The 13,961-nt window shown below is 41.0% G+C and overlaps 2 protein-coding genes across 5 annotated transcripts in view; one reads left to right on the top strand and one right to left on the bottom strand.

The window, feature by feature from the left end:
* Positions 1–7,431, top strand: part of CROT (carnitine O-octanoyltransferase) — a 41,828-nt gene extending 34,397 nt beyond the window's left edge. For 2 of the 3 annotated variants that reach the window (XM_062179166.1, XM_062179167.1), the window contains exons 14-18: positions 2,340–2,463; positions 3,209–3,287; positions 3,375–3,468; positions 3,588–3,707; positions 6,493–7,429. In XM_062179166.1, coding sequence (XP_062035150.1) covers positions 2,340–2,463; positions 3,209–3,287; positions 3,375–3,468; positions 3,588–3,707; positions 6,493–6,613 — 538 coding nt within the window. In that variant the 3' untranslated portion in view covers positions 6,614–7,429. Of the gene's footprint in view, positions 1–2,339; positions 2,464–3,208; positions 3,288–3,374; positions 3,469–3,587; positions 3,708–6,492 lie in introns of all 3 variants that reach the window. The other variant, XM_062179168.1, reaches the window with a different exon arrangement.
* Positions 7,432–8,951: 1,520 nt separating this feature from the next.
* Positions 8,952–13,961, bottom strand: part of ABCB4 (ATP binding cassette subfamily B member 4) — a 72,500-nt gene continuing 67,490 nt past the window's right edge. Inside the window, exons 27-28 of one of the 2 annotated variants that reach the window (XM_062179163.1) lie at positions 10,090–10,236; positions 8,952–9,599 (exon numbers count right to left, since the gene is read on the bottom strand). In XM_062179163.1, coding sequence (XP_062035147.1) covers positions 9,396–9,599; positions 10,090–10,236 — 351 coding nt within the window. In that variant the 3' untranslated portion in view covers positions 8,952–9,395. The remainder of the gene's footprint in view (positions 9,600–10,089; positions 10,237–13,961) is intronic. The other variant, XM_062179164.1, reaches the window with a different exon arrangement.

Raw genomic sequence — 13,961 nt, 5'->3', positions numbered from 1 at the left:
TTCAGAAGTCGGGCAGGTATGGCTCCTGCCTGGTCCCTGGGTAGAGGAGGCTGCTCGTGCCAGGGCTTAGAGCTCAGCCACAGGGCTGCTTCGGTGTCCACAGTCAGGTCTGCAATGGGTGAGTCTGTTAGCTAGGGGACAGGCAGGCCTGGTACCTTTCAAGTGCCTGAGCAGACAGGACTTCCTCCAGGACCATGGACAAGCAGGCTAGAGCCAGGTTCTGAAGGGGACAGGGCTGCTTCCAGGCTTGAAGTCAAGTCCACACTGGCAGGCCTGCCGGTTTTCTCAAAGTGGTTTTCTTGGTCTAGCTGACCCAGAGTATTACAGCCTGGGTCCCAAAGCTCCCCAGAGGCACCGCTTTCCGTGCACGGCTTCTGGGGGAGGGCGAGGACTAAGGATGCTCTGTGCAGTATCTTGCTGATGTTCGTTTCTAGGGTCTTCTTTCCACCCCTGTTGGTCCTGTCTCCAAATGCTGTTATCTTTGATTGAATGCTGAACACTATTGTGGAACAGTGCTGGCTAATTAGAAGAGAATCCAAGCCATATGTAGTATTTTAAACTTCTGTTAGCTACTCTTTAAAAAGAAGTAAAATTTATCTTAATAGTACACTTAAAATGTCAAAATATTTTAACATGTAAACAATATAAAAATCATTAGTGAAATATTTTTTGCACTAAGCCTTTAAAATCTGAGGTCTTATTTGATACAGTGAGCTTCAATTTAAGCTAGCAACTTAAAGCTGTGTACTCTACTACTTCCTCACTTATTATTGGAAGCCTTGCTCTAACAAGTTCTTTCCTTTCTGGTATCTAAAGACTTACTTGAATTCACAAACGTAGCATATCAAGGCCTAAGCCCTCTTAATTGCACTTATTGCCACCTTGCTAACAATTGTCTGCAGTACTGATAATTATTTTTCTGTTATTGTATTTTGAGGATAACCCCAATTTTCAACTCTGGTTAATATTAATGAAATGACTCACTCCTAATTAACTCAAGCAAATGCAATGCAGTTGCTAGTATTTTTACCAATTTCCTCATCTCCAACAATATGACTCCAATAACCATGCCCCAGGTAACCAATCACTTTACCTACAAGACTATCAACCATCACCATAACCATTTTAGAATTCACCATAGCAACAGAACTTAGCCAACTAATATATAATTTAAAGTCCAAATTTTCCTCTCGCACATTCAAATTCTCTAACTTCTCAGGATTTTCCCCAGCAATTAGATAACGGCCTATTATCATATGTAAATTTCTTAACAAGCCAAAAAATAAAACCCAGCATCATTTCTTTTAGATATAACCTGCCTGGGAAGGTAACCCCAAAACTATCTCCCACTTCCAAATAACAGCATCAATAATTGCAAGCCAGAAAGGCTTATTCAAACTGTGTTTCTTCTCTTTCCTAGTATATATTTTTAGCCATGTTACTAGTCTTTTAATTTTCCTGGGGGATTTCAGTATTAATAAAGATACTAACAAATGACCAACTGGCCACAACCATTAATCAACTTCTTTTACTACATAATGTAGCTGCACATATAGAATCTTCATGAAGACCATCCCCCATCCCCCTCATCCTCAGAACTCAGTCCTCCACATTCATGAGACCAGTAACAGTCTCCTCCTCATAACCCTCCTGTTGGTAACCTAATTTCCTTTGTGACATCCCATTATTTTTGCTGTCTTCCATCTTATAAATCACTAAGTCCAGCTTGCACCTGAAATGAGTGTTTACATAAGCGGAGATAGCAAGAGGCAGGGGTGCTGGGAGCCATCCAGTAAATGCCACACATAAACCCCACAAGCAGCTAAGCCTGTGAAACTGTCCATATTCTTAGAGCAGATTTTTGCTATTTTGTATTAAAATGAATCTCGGGGCCAGTGCTGTGGCTCACTTGGTTAATCCTCCGCCTGTGGCGCTGGCATCCCATATGAGCACCGGGTCCTAGTCCCGGTTGCTCCTCTTCCAGTGCAGCTCTGCTGTGGCCCGGGAAGGCAGTGGAGGATGGCCCAAGTGCTTGGGCCCTGCACCTGCATGGGAGACCAGGAAGAAGCACCTGGCTCCTTGCTTCAGATCGGCGTAGCTGTGGCTGTAGCTGCCACTTGGGGGTGAACCAATGGAAGGAAGACCTTTTTCTCTCTCACCGTCTAACTCTGTCAAATAAATAAATAAATAAATATGAATCTCTATGTTACTGAAAATCTCAGCTCTTACCTATAGTGTAGGGCTTAGTCATGGACTAAGGATAGCTTTATTAGACAACTGTATTGCAGTGACACTAGGACTTTTTTTTTTCTTATGATTTTGATATTTTTTTCCTGTAGCCCTGGTTGCTGTTATGAAACAGCAATGACAAGATACTTTTATCATGGCCGTACAGAGACTTTGCGTCCGTGTACAACAGAAGCAGTCAGATGGTGCCAATCCATGCAGGATCCTTCTGCCAGTGTGAGTATTAGAAAAAAAAAAGGTCACAGAATTTAGTGTTGTAAGGAACACTGGCCACTGGATGGGCTTCAACTCCCCTGGATCATTAAAAGATGTTGAGATAACTTGTTCAGAAGTTTTCAAAAGCATTTGCTTATCTGCCAGTAGTGTGTATCTGCTAAGACTAAGAAACAGGGAAGACCTGAAAGAAGCCCGTTTGTGGCATAAGATATCTTTACTATTCGGGCTATTTTAGTTCTGCTGACTCACTGTTAGAACACAGAGATGCAGATTTCACAGATGCTACCTCCTGTTTAAAGTCACTAGAACCAGAGCAGTGGTGATGTCCAACTTTTTACTACTGTTGAGGCATTCAGACAGCAGAGTCCTTCCTTCCCATTGCTTTTATTTAATGTTTTGATTCTTTAGATTCCATATGATTATGTTTAAGTTATTTTCCTAGAGCTGCTTCATTGTCATTGAGGTTATGTCTCAGTTTTGGAGTCCTGGTTTCTCTTGCAAATGCCCATCCTATGCTGCTCCCCATCTCCTGTTTTCCTGCTTGAGGAAAGCGACAGCCACGCTGCAGGGCATACAGAGAGGAAAAACAGTAGAACTCAGGAAAAAGTGCGGAAGCTTGTGCCACACACCTCCCTAGAAATCTTCTTCTCCCAGGTTACCCGCGTCCTACTTAGAATGAGCTTAGTTTTGTTTAGTTAGACTTCCATAACAAACTGTACAAAACCTCTCTTGATTTTTAACACAGCTCCTTGAGCGGCAGCAAAAGATGTTGCAAGCGTTTGCAAAGCATAATAAAATGATGAAAGAGTGCTCCTCTGGAAAAGGTACTTCGCTGGGAACTAGTCTGACTTTTACAGAAGTCTCTCACGTCGGAAACTTGTTCTCACTTCAGATGTGGGTTTCTCTCACAGGCTTTGACCGTCACCTGCTAGGTCTTTTACTCACAGCAAAAGAGGAAGGTCTCCCTACTCCAGAGCTCTACACGGACCCACTTTTTTCTCGAAGGTAATATGGTGCTGTGTTTTATCATGTCCTCAATTACTTTTTCTGAACATAAGCGGCTCTTCAGGAATGATACACACATCTGTAGGCTACTTACAATATCCTTTCTTTGTGCCACACAGTGGAGGTGGTGGAAATTTTGTCCTTTCAACCAGTCTGGTTGGTTATTTACGAATCCAGGGAGTGGTGGTGCCCATGGTTCACAACGGGTATGGATTCTTCTACCACATCCGAGACGACAGGTGAGGCTGCTTGCCCTGATCCTGCCTGTGCTGCCACAGCTGTGGCTTTTCTTACTTGAATGTCTTTCCTACCCTGATTCTGATGTCATCTGTCACCTGCTACATTAAGTAACTGTTTTGACCACCTAGGCATTTAATGTATATTCTTACTTCTCTGAGCTGCTTTTGAGACACTTGTGTTGGGCATGTAGGTGTTTCTATGCTTCAGGTTGACTCTGGTAACATCATCCAGAGTAGTACACTAACCTGCTTGGTCTGGACAAGGTGTTTATGGGAAGTTCAGATACAATGTGTGAATCAGGTTGGCCCTACATAGCCAGGCTCCACATCCCCAGTTTCATGAGGGCAAGCATGGAGGCACTGCAGATGGAATTTGAAAACCTGGGCCGTGTGTTAGGCAGGCCCTGTCTCAGTGCCTAATGTGCTCCTTTTCCTTTTCTGTAAACAGTCCGTGTTATTTTTCAAACTGGTATTGTTTGCGTCCATGCTGAGTGTGATGCGTGCCTCTCACGTCCTCAGGAGATGCTGGGAACTGCCAGTTTGCCAAGATTTTTTTAGGTGCTCAGGACACAAGACGGCGAAGAGCCCTCCTCTTTACAGATTTTTTCTACCTGGGGAACTGAGACAGAAGCAAACAAAATGACTTTAACTGGCAATGACTGCTAAGCGAGGAATAAGCAAGTTGAGTGGTACGGAGATTAACTGGTAGGGGCTGAGTGTTGCTCTACACAGTGTGGTCAGGGACAGGCTCTGAGGAGTGACAGCAAAGCCGAGCTGTGAAAGAGGAGGAGTGTATGGCGTGAATAGAAGGCAAAACAGTTCCCCAAATTGGACCACTGCTTACTGGCTCCAGGGCAAGCTCCCTCTGTTCCCTTTAAGCTGTTGTTACACGTGACAGGTGGTCTTGTTATTGCCTATTCTTCCCTGCAGACCACTCTTATACAAAGAAGGCCTGCTGGTGCTTCTGAAAATGTGACTCTGGTCCTGCAGTGCTATTCAGATTTCTCCAAGGGCTTCTCGTTCCACTCAGAAAACCTGACACACACACACACACACCCGGGGCCTTACATCTGGCTCCCAGGCACCTTTCTGACGTGATCACCTACAACTCACCTCTTGCTGTAGCCACGCTGGGCATCTTTTTCCTTGACTGTGCAGACTTCCTTCTCAAGGAATATACATTTAGGATTCTGTCTGCTCCTCTCTTCCTTGCATTATATGCAGGGTTCGTTCCCTTACTGCATGCAGACATGTGCTCAAATGTCACCTTATCTGAGGCCTCCCCTGACCCCTTCTCAGAAAACTGGCCTCCTCCCCACACCTCCTGCCTTTTCTTTGTCGAATCACCATCTGATGTGGATGTGTGTGTGTATAGTATCTGTCTCCCCTTTCCTGAATACAGACTCCACAAGAGCAGACTTCTTATTTGTTGCAGCCACAGCTCTCTATCACTGTCTCAAAATACGTTGCACCCAGTAACTGTTTTCAGAATGACTTTGTTATTGACTGTTCAGGGTATGGGTCCTGGGATAGGAAAGAGATTGACACTTAGAAGCTGCAGAGGCAATCTGATAAACTAGCAATTTATTTCCTGGAAAATAGACTTAAAATTTTGGTGAACATTTTTAATACACGGAAAATGAGTATTATGAGAGGGTGGTAGAAGAGGTTGAAAAGGGTTAGGAGCTGGGTCATGCAGGACAGTACTGTCAGCCCTGAGTGCATAAAACAATCACTTGGAGAGCTCTTAAAACATACTGGAGACTGATTTGGTTGCTGTGGGACCTTGAACATGGTATTGAGTTTGGATTTACTCCCAAGAGCAGTGGGAAGCATTTTAGCAGTTTTAAGCCTAGAAGTTATGTTTTGCTTATCTCTTAAAAGGACCATTGGCTGCTGGGTGGAGTAAAAATTGGATGGACAGTTATAGGGATAAAAATGAGATGAGGAAATCAAAGTATCTCTGATTCTACTCCTGTAACAGTGCCTGGGGTGGGGTAACTGACAGAGAGGTTTATTCTGGCTCAGGTTCTGGAGCCTGGGAAGTGCCAGGTTGGGCACCCACCTGGGTGAGGTCCTCGTGCCTCTTCAGGTGGAAAGCAGGGGGCCAGCCCTGGGAGAGACAGACGTGAGGGGCAGCCTCCCTGCTCCTTGGTGAATAATCAAGTCCTTTCAGAGTGCCATAGATTTGTAGCTTTATCCGTGTACCTCATAGAAAACTTGGAGCTAGCAAAAGCCTAATTAGATGCCCAGTTTCTGCTGAGCTTGTCAGGGCAGACTTGTCTTCCTTCTCACTGGCCAGGCCCTGGATCCATCATCAGAAAGGTCTAAAAGGCATGACTGGGTCCCAGGAGAACTTCTCTGGTTCTTCCAGAGGCAACTTTTCTTTTTTAATCTTTTTTTTGGACTCAAATCTTAAAGTATTTACTCTTCTTTAAAAACAGTTCAAATTTCATTGTAAATAGTAGCGTGACTTCCTATTCCAGCTCATTCCAATACTCAGTCCAAACTTCAGGAGGGTTTTTTGTTCTGAACTTAAGACCTTGCTCTGGCTTATTTTTGTTCCCTTTTGTCCTTAGGCTCCGCCATTTAGGGTATTGGGTTCTCCGGCATTATGTATAATTGCAGCTCTGCTTTCCGTTGTGTCAGGTGACATCTACCTGATGTCCAGAATCCACATTTCATGTAGAAACAGCCAAGTGGAATCAAGCTCCTGGCTCTGCCCACCATTGTGATTGGCAGCCCTGTGTGTAATCATTTATTATTTATTGTTGGTGCTTCACAGGTTTGTCGTGGCCTGTTCAGCCTGGAAATCATGTCCCGAGACAGATGCAGAAAAACTAGTTCAGCTGATTTTTCATGCCTTCCATGATATGATACAGCTGATGAACACTGCGCATCTTTAGAGACGAGTGCTTGTTAAGCACTTGCCAAAATACATTAAACTAGGTGCTGGGAGTGGGTTGGTGATGAGATGGGAAGGAATATTGTGACTTGATAAAGGAAATGTTAAATGTAGAAATTGATAAAAATCATGCTAAATTTATTCTGCCATAGAAGGTAGAAATATTTTTAAGCTTCCTGATGCAGCAGCAATGCAAATTATGATATAATGAATTGAGAACTATGCAATGTTCCAGAGAAGCCACAGCAATGCAAATTACAGATTTTAACAATGTAAGTTTTACTCTTTTAAAATATTTGTTGGTACTTGTATAGGTTATAAATCCTCTCTGAATGTCCATATTTCAAGCACTTTAACATTTTCTAATTGCCAAAGTGTGTGAAACACATAATGGGGTGAGAATTCCTCTGAAATCATTGGCTTCCATATTCACCACTGGCTGGATGGGAGAGACCACTGATTTAATCATGATCAAAAGGAGATTATTCAATATAAAGGGCTACTTGCATTTTCTAACACACAGGAAAAAAAATTTAAAAACCCTAACAAAATCCAATGTGATATACTGCTATAATTAATTTTGTCTGGATAGCAAATTTAATTATTAAAGTTAGTGACTTTTAAAGAGTTCAGTGTTGAATCAGATTCTCAGGATTTTAAGCTTTTTTCTTGTTCAGTTTTGTAGTTTCTATTCTCAAAAATAAAACCTTCAAAATCATAAAGTGTTTGAATAAATGATTCATTCTTGTTGGCGTCCTTATGATTTCTGGTCTCAGATACGTGCTCCTGGGTGATAAGCCACCCCAAACTCAGCATCTTACAGTTTATGATGAGAGTGCTTCATAGCACTTGGAAAATAGTTAAAAGGTAAGTTTACTTTGGTGCCTGTTTTTAAAATATTCATTTCTGTGAACTTTTTGAGGACCACCTTCTCATATGTATTCAGAAATTTTTTGCACCAGAATAAACTTTAAATTGCATTTTCCACGAACTTGTTGAAGTGCCCTCACTGTCGTGCCCGAGACTGTTAACGCACCGAGGCTGCAGAGCCCAGGATGCCTCAGCCACCGTCTGGCTGGGATTCTGCCCGCAGGTGGTCTCTGGTCACTCCGTAGTCAAAGCCAGGTTTCCAGACGTGGCTGAGGAATGTTCTACGACGTGAACGTGGAGATGGCACGGTCTCTGGGGCCTAGGCCATGAAGTCACACAGTGTCACTTCTGTGCCTTCTGTTGGTTGTCACAAGTCGATGGAAAGTCAAAGAGTGGGGAGAAAAGTCGCCTTTAAAATAATGGGCACAGTGGGCATGATTTATTGGGGGCCATTTTTTTGCCTTAGCAACTTACATATTTTAAGAGAAAAATTACAGTATACTTAGTTACTGGTTGTACATATCCCTCCCTTTTAACATTTACATCTATTCTGAAATTGGTGAGACTGGTCTGTCACCATTGCTTATCATTACAGCTATCAACATTTAAATCCTTGGCACAGTGCTAGGCCCTAGCCTGAGAAGTACCATTATCTGTGAAAGCATCCAGAGTGGGTTTCCATGGCACTGCTACATCCTTCCCAGGTGCTGCAGAAGACAAAATCTGAGCTGAGGAGATTTTTCCTCACCAGTAGAATTTCACGGATCCAGCCAGGCATTCAGAGACATTAGGTGGTTTCCGGTGACGTCAGACGAGCAGGTACTACTGGAAGTTGCACCGCTTCCTGTAGGAAACCTCCTCTCACTCGTGCCTTAACAGTTTCTGTAACTTGCCTGAAGTTTAAAGAAACAAACCCCTGAAGTACTTTCTAAAAAAGTGCCTCAGCCACAACCTATGAGGCCTACTGATTCAGGATTTCCAGCAGATGTCACATGGTCTTTCTCTGACAAGTCTGGGAATACTCGTACAGAAATAGTTGAGTACTGCTCACTTGCAGTCTCTGCACTGATGGGCTCTACCCTACACTCTTGTCTTACTCTCAGATTCAATCCTTATATGCAGGGTCTCAAATGTAAAGTTCTTTGGTAACATCTGATTCATTACTTGGTTTCAACAGTTTACTGACATAAACACCCTCAGAACAGTAAGAACTGATATTGCTGCATAAAACTGGGAAGAAACATGTCAGGATAGTGCTTCCGAGGGCTGTCCACAACATTTCTTTTTGCTTTGCATTTCAATATACCTTTCCTTGTAGGAAAAGTAGGATATTTGTAATTATAGAAACTCAGTATTTTATCAGTGATATTTCCAGTGTTTCAAGTTATAAGAGAATGTGTACATTTTAAATCAGTTCTAGACATTTAAGAAGATCCTCTGATAGAGCTCCTTGATTTATGGAGTAAGTGTATACTTGCAAAGTTAGCTAGTCTAAGGGCAATTTAATTTTCTCAGATGACAAATCTGGATATACATTCATTTAAAAAACCTCAGTTCCAAAACAGAACACTTTAGAAACTTAACAAAGGAAGCGATTAGGCTACTGAGCAGTTTATTTCGGTTTTGTGTTGGGAAACTTCTCAAACTATCCTGTCATCTACTCACCTATTCAGGACTGTAAGAATTTTCCCTGCATCTGTCTATTCTACACCTGTATATAATTCATCAAAACAGGTATCACTTCTAACACTCAAATTTCAAATGGTATAATATCAAAACACCAAATGGGATGTTCTAAATTGATGTGGAATAAAGCACTCCTATATTTTATGATGACTTAAGCCAGAAACTTCTTTAAGTCAGAGAGTAGAATTATGAGTTTATTTGTAAGATACATTGTAACAAACAGTCCATCAGTTCTGTGTCCCAGTCTGAATACTGACCATCGAAAAATAGATGCCTTTCTGTGCCAGCAGCTGGTGGTGAGTGCCGCACTCCTTGACTCTGCCGTTGTGCAACACCACTATCATGTCTGCGTTCTGGATGGTGGACAGGCGGTGTGCGATCACGATGCAGGTGCGGCCCTCCCGGGCCTTGTCCAGGGCTTCTTGGACCACCTATTGACAAGGCAAACAAAAGCTGATCCTAAAAATTGTATAAAAGGGTTTTAACACTAAAGGAATTAAAAATTCTGTCCATCTTAGTAAATCAATTGTTATAATTTCTCATAATTTTTGGCCTTATAAGTTGTATTTTACATAACTGATATTATAATCCACATACGGTTATTCTAAGTCATCTTCATGAGCATTTAAGCTTTCTAAGTAATAACTTTATCATTTACTTAACTAGTCCCCTGGAGTATTTTCTAACTTGCATTATTATAGTTAATGTACTACAAATAGGACTTAATGTAGTTTCCTTTTAATACTTGTTCTCTTTTAGAAAATGTGTAAGGAAGAAAGAAAACATTCTAGCCATAAAAGTACCACTATCTAAATGTTTGTGCTTAACTTTTTTCCATCTGTGTTCATGTACATTTTCATGGTTGACAGGGGGAAAAACCTGGGCTATAAATATAACAGCAAACTGGGAGGGCAGCCACACCTTTTCACTTTCAGTATCCAGAGCTGATGTAGCTTCATCCAGGAGTAGGATCTGAGGTTGTCTGATGAGGGCTCGGGCAATGGCAATCCTCTGTTTCTGACCTCCCGAAAGCTGAGTCCCCTTGTCTCCCACTCTGGTTTCGTATTTCTGCAAGTCAGCCATTGGTAAGGTTGATAAAGCTCTATTCTGAAAACATTACTAGTGTCACAATGAATGGACGTTTACTTAACATCCGACAATTCTGTTCACAAGAAAAACCTTTAGAATTTTATAGTTTATTTAAAATAAGATCGCTGTTGACTTAATATTTTTTCAATTTAATAGAGCATTCATTTTCAAAATGAAATTAGGAAATGCCTACCATAGGTATTCAATGATGTTCTACAAACAGAAATTTGAGCAACTAGTTCTTTAATTCCTACCATTATCATAACACTATTTGATGTTACTGGAGTCCTAAAAAGTTTAAATAATACTTTGAAGATGTTTTTTAAACTTGAAATACTCCAATGACCCACATACAGAATAGTTTTTCTCTTTTAAACCTATTAATTAAAATATTTACTGACATTTGCTATGCCTGGAAACGTGGGAAATTAAAAAAACCGAATTCAGCTTTGTTCCTGCCCTGAAGGAATTTATAGTCCATAGTGGGGGCTGGCACTGTGGCGTAGCGGGTACAGCCGTCACCTGCAGTGCCAGCATCCCATATGGGTACCAGTTTACGTCTCGGCTGCTCCACTTCCAATCTAGCTCTCTTCTATGGCCTGGGAAAGCAGTAGAAGATGGCCCAAGGCGTTGGGCCCCTGCACTTGTGTGGGAGACCCAGAAGAAGCTCCTGGCTCTGGCTTTGGATTGGCCCAGCTTCAGCCATTGCGGCCATTTGGATAGTGAACCAGTAGAGGGAAGATCTCTCCCTCTCCCCCCTCTCCCTCCTCCCCCCCTCTGCCTCTTTCTATCTGCCTCTCTGTAACTCTGCCTTCCAAGTAAATAAATAAATATTAAAAAAATAATCCATAAGGGGGGAAACTGCAAATATAGTACTCAGTAAGGTCAAGTAAAGTACCATTAGTAGAACATACTACTTTCTAAGAAAGATGAGAAGTAGACAGAAATTGTTGTGGGCACAAGGTAGAAAGAAAAAGGAGACAAATGAAGGCAAAAAATCTTCATAGAGAAGTTTGGGATGCTTAGTTTTGAGGGAACATTCCAGGTTAAAAACAATGCAATGCAAATTTTTCTGAAGTAAAATGTCATTTGTATTAAAAGTTAAAGCCTTCAAAGTCTTTGGCATTTACAGTAAAATCCAGTATTGGATTCAAATCATGCCTGTGTGTGAAAGGCTGGCAAAGCTAATCAAGGGAGATTTTAAAATTTGTCAATGAGTTCTAATTATAGCAGAATATAAAAGCAAAAATAATTAAGCTGTATTTCAGTTAATCCAGAGAAACCTTGAATACTGGATGAATTCCGTAAAATGAACTGGCTTTTCATCACTTCTAGGATCTGAAGTCACTGTACTTGAGGCAACACATGTTGAAAATGGACTCAATGCCAGCCAAGAATACTTTACCCAGCAAAGCTATCTTTTTTAAATTAAGGAAAAATAAGAACTTTCTAAGACAAGTAAAAATGGAAGGAATTCATTACCACCACACCAGCCTTACAAAAAATTCTCAAAGGAATCCTACAAATAGAAACAAATCTACGATATGAAAACACATAAAACTATAAGACCAATGAGAAAAATAACAAGATATTTAAAATAACAGCATGTTTTAAAAACTGACAGGCTTAAGTCATTACTTTGAATATAAATCATCTAAATTCCCAATTAAAATAGGTGAAAACAAAACCAAGGCCCAATGAACTGTTGCTTACAACACCAGTAAAGACAAAATAGTCTGAAAGTAAAGGGGTGAAAAAAGATACTCCAGGTTAATGGAAACCAAAATCAAGCAGGAGTAGTGGTTTTTTTGTTTCGGTTTTTTTTTTTTTTTTTTTTTTTTTTGACAGAGTGAGAGAGTGAGAGACAGAGAGAAAGGTCTTCCTTTACTGTTGGTTCACCCCCCAATGGACACTGCAGCCAGTGCACCGCGCTGATCTGAAGCCAGGAGGCAGGTGCTTCTGGTCTCCCACACGGGTGCAGGGCCCAAGGACTTGGGCCATCCTCCACTGCACTCCCACGCCACAGCAGAGAGCTGGCCTGGAAGAGGGGCAACCGGGACAGAATCCGGCACCCCGACCGGGACTAGAACCCAGTGTGCTGGCGCCGCAAGGCGGAGGATTAGCCTATTGAGCTGCGACACCGGCCAAGCAGGAGTAGTTATATCAGACAAAACAGACTTTAAGAAAAAACCTTTAAAAGGAGACAAGATCACTACATTAGGACCAGGGAATCAATTCAACAAGAAGATAGGATCATTGTAAATATACAAACACCTAATACACCCAATTTAACAGAGAGAGAAAGAAAGCTCTTCCTTCCACAGGTTTACTCTGCAAATGCCCACAACAGCCAGGGCTGGGCCAGGCCAGAGGAGCTCTGTCCTGGTCTCCAACACTAAGCCATCTTCCACTGCCTTTCCAGGCACAGCACCAGGAAGGTGGATCAGAAGCCAAGCAGTCAGGACTTGACCCAGCACCCCCATGTGGGTCGCCCCCATCACAAGTAGTGGCTTAACCTGCTGTGCCACAATGCCAGCCCCAGCATACATTCTTTTCATCAGCACATAGGACATTCCCTAGGATAGACCCCCAGGATATACTGGGCCACAAAACAAATGTCAAGTGAAAAAATAACTGAAATCCTACCATGTGTCTTTTCTGAAGATAAAACTAGAAGTCAACAGTAAAACTAAAAATTATACAAATGTATGAACATGCTCCTGAATGAACAGGTCATTGAAGAACTCAAAAGAGAAATTCAAAAATTCCTTGAAGGAAATGAAAATGCAAACCATACTCCAAAACTTGTGGGATGCAGCAAAAACAGTACTTAAGGGGAAACTTACGACAGTTAAGTGCCTACATTAAAAAAAAAAAAAAATGGGAAGTTATCAAACAACCTAACTATACATCTCAAGGACCTAGGAAAACAAAAACAAAACAAACCCGAAGTCATTAGAAGGAAAGAATGAATAAAGATTGGAGTGGAAATAAAAACTAAAAAAAAAATGAACTATTCATTGCATTCTCACTCTCACCACTCTTATTCAATTAGTGTAAATTTTAGCAGAGTTATTAAACAAGAAAAATAAAATGCATACAAACAGAAGAGAAAGTCAAATTATGCTTGTTTGCTGATGACAAGATTTTACACAAGTAGAAACCAGAAACCTCCAAGAGACCATTAGAACTAATAAATCTGAAAAGTTGCAGGACACAAAACCAACACATTCTAAGATACCACAACTCAGTATCATTGTTACACACTAATGACATTCACTGAGAAAAATTGTAAGTAATCAAATTTATAGTAGTCACAACAAATGCCTTGGAATAAATTTAACCAAAGATATGAAAGACCTCTACAATGAAAATTACAAAACACAAGTTAAAGAAATTGAGTAAGACAAAAATGGAAAGACCTCCATGTTCATGAATTGAAAGATTACTATTAAAATGTGCCTATTACATTTTACAGATTTAATGCAAAGAAATTTACATATTTAATACAACCCCCATCAAAATACCAATGTCATTCTTCACAGAACTAAAAAAAAAAAAATTCTAAAATTAATATGGAGGCACAAAAGATCCTGAGTCAAACAAAATCTAAAGATCTGGAGGTATCATAATGCCATATTTTTTTAAGATTTATTTTTTATTTGAAAGGCAGAGTCACAAAGAGAATGGGAGAGGGAGAGGAA

The sequence above is a fragment of the Lepus europaeus genome, chromosome 20 (genome assembly GCF_033115175.1).
Source record: "Lepus europaeus isolate LE1 chromosome 20, mLepTim1.pri, whole genome shotgun sequence".
NCBI lineage: Eukaryota > Metazoa > Chordata > Mammalia > Lagomorpha > Leporidae > Lepus > Lepus europaeus.
Note: the sequence above shows the minus strand (reverse complement) of the source record. Positions and strands in the feature narration are given on the sequence as shown.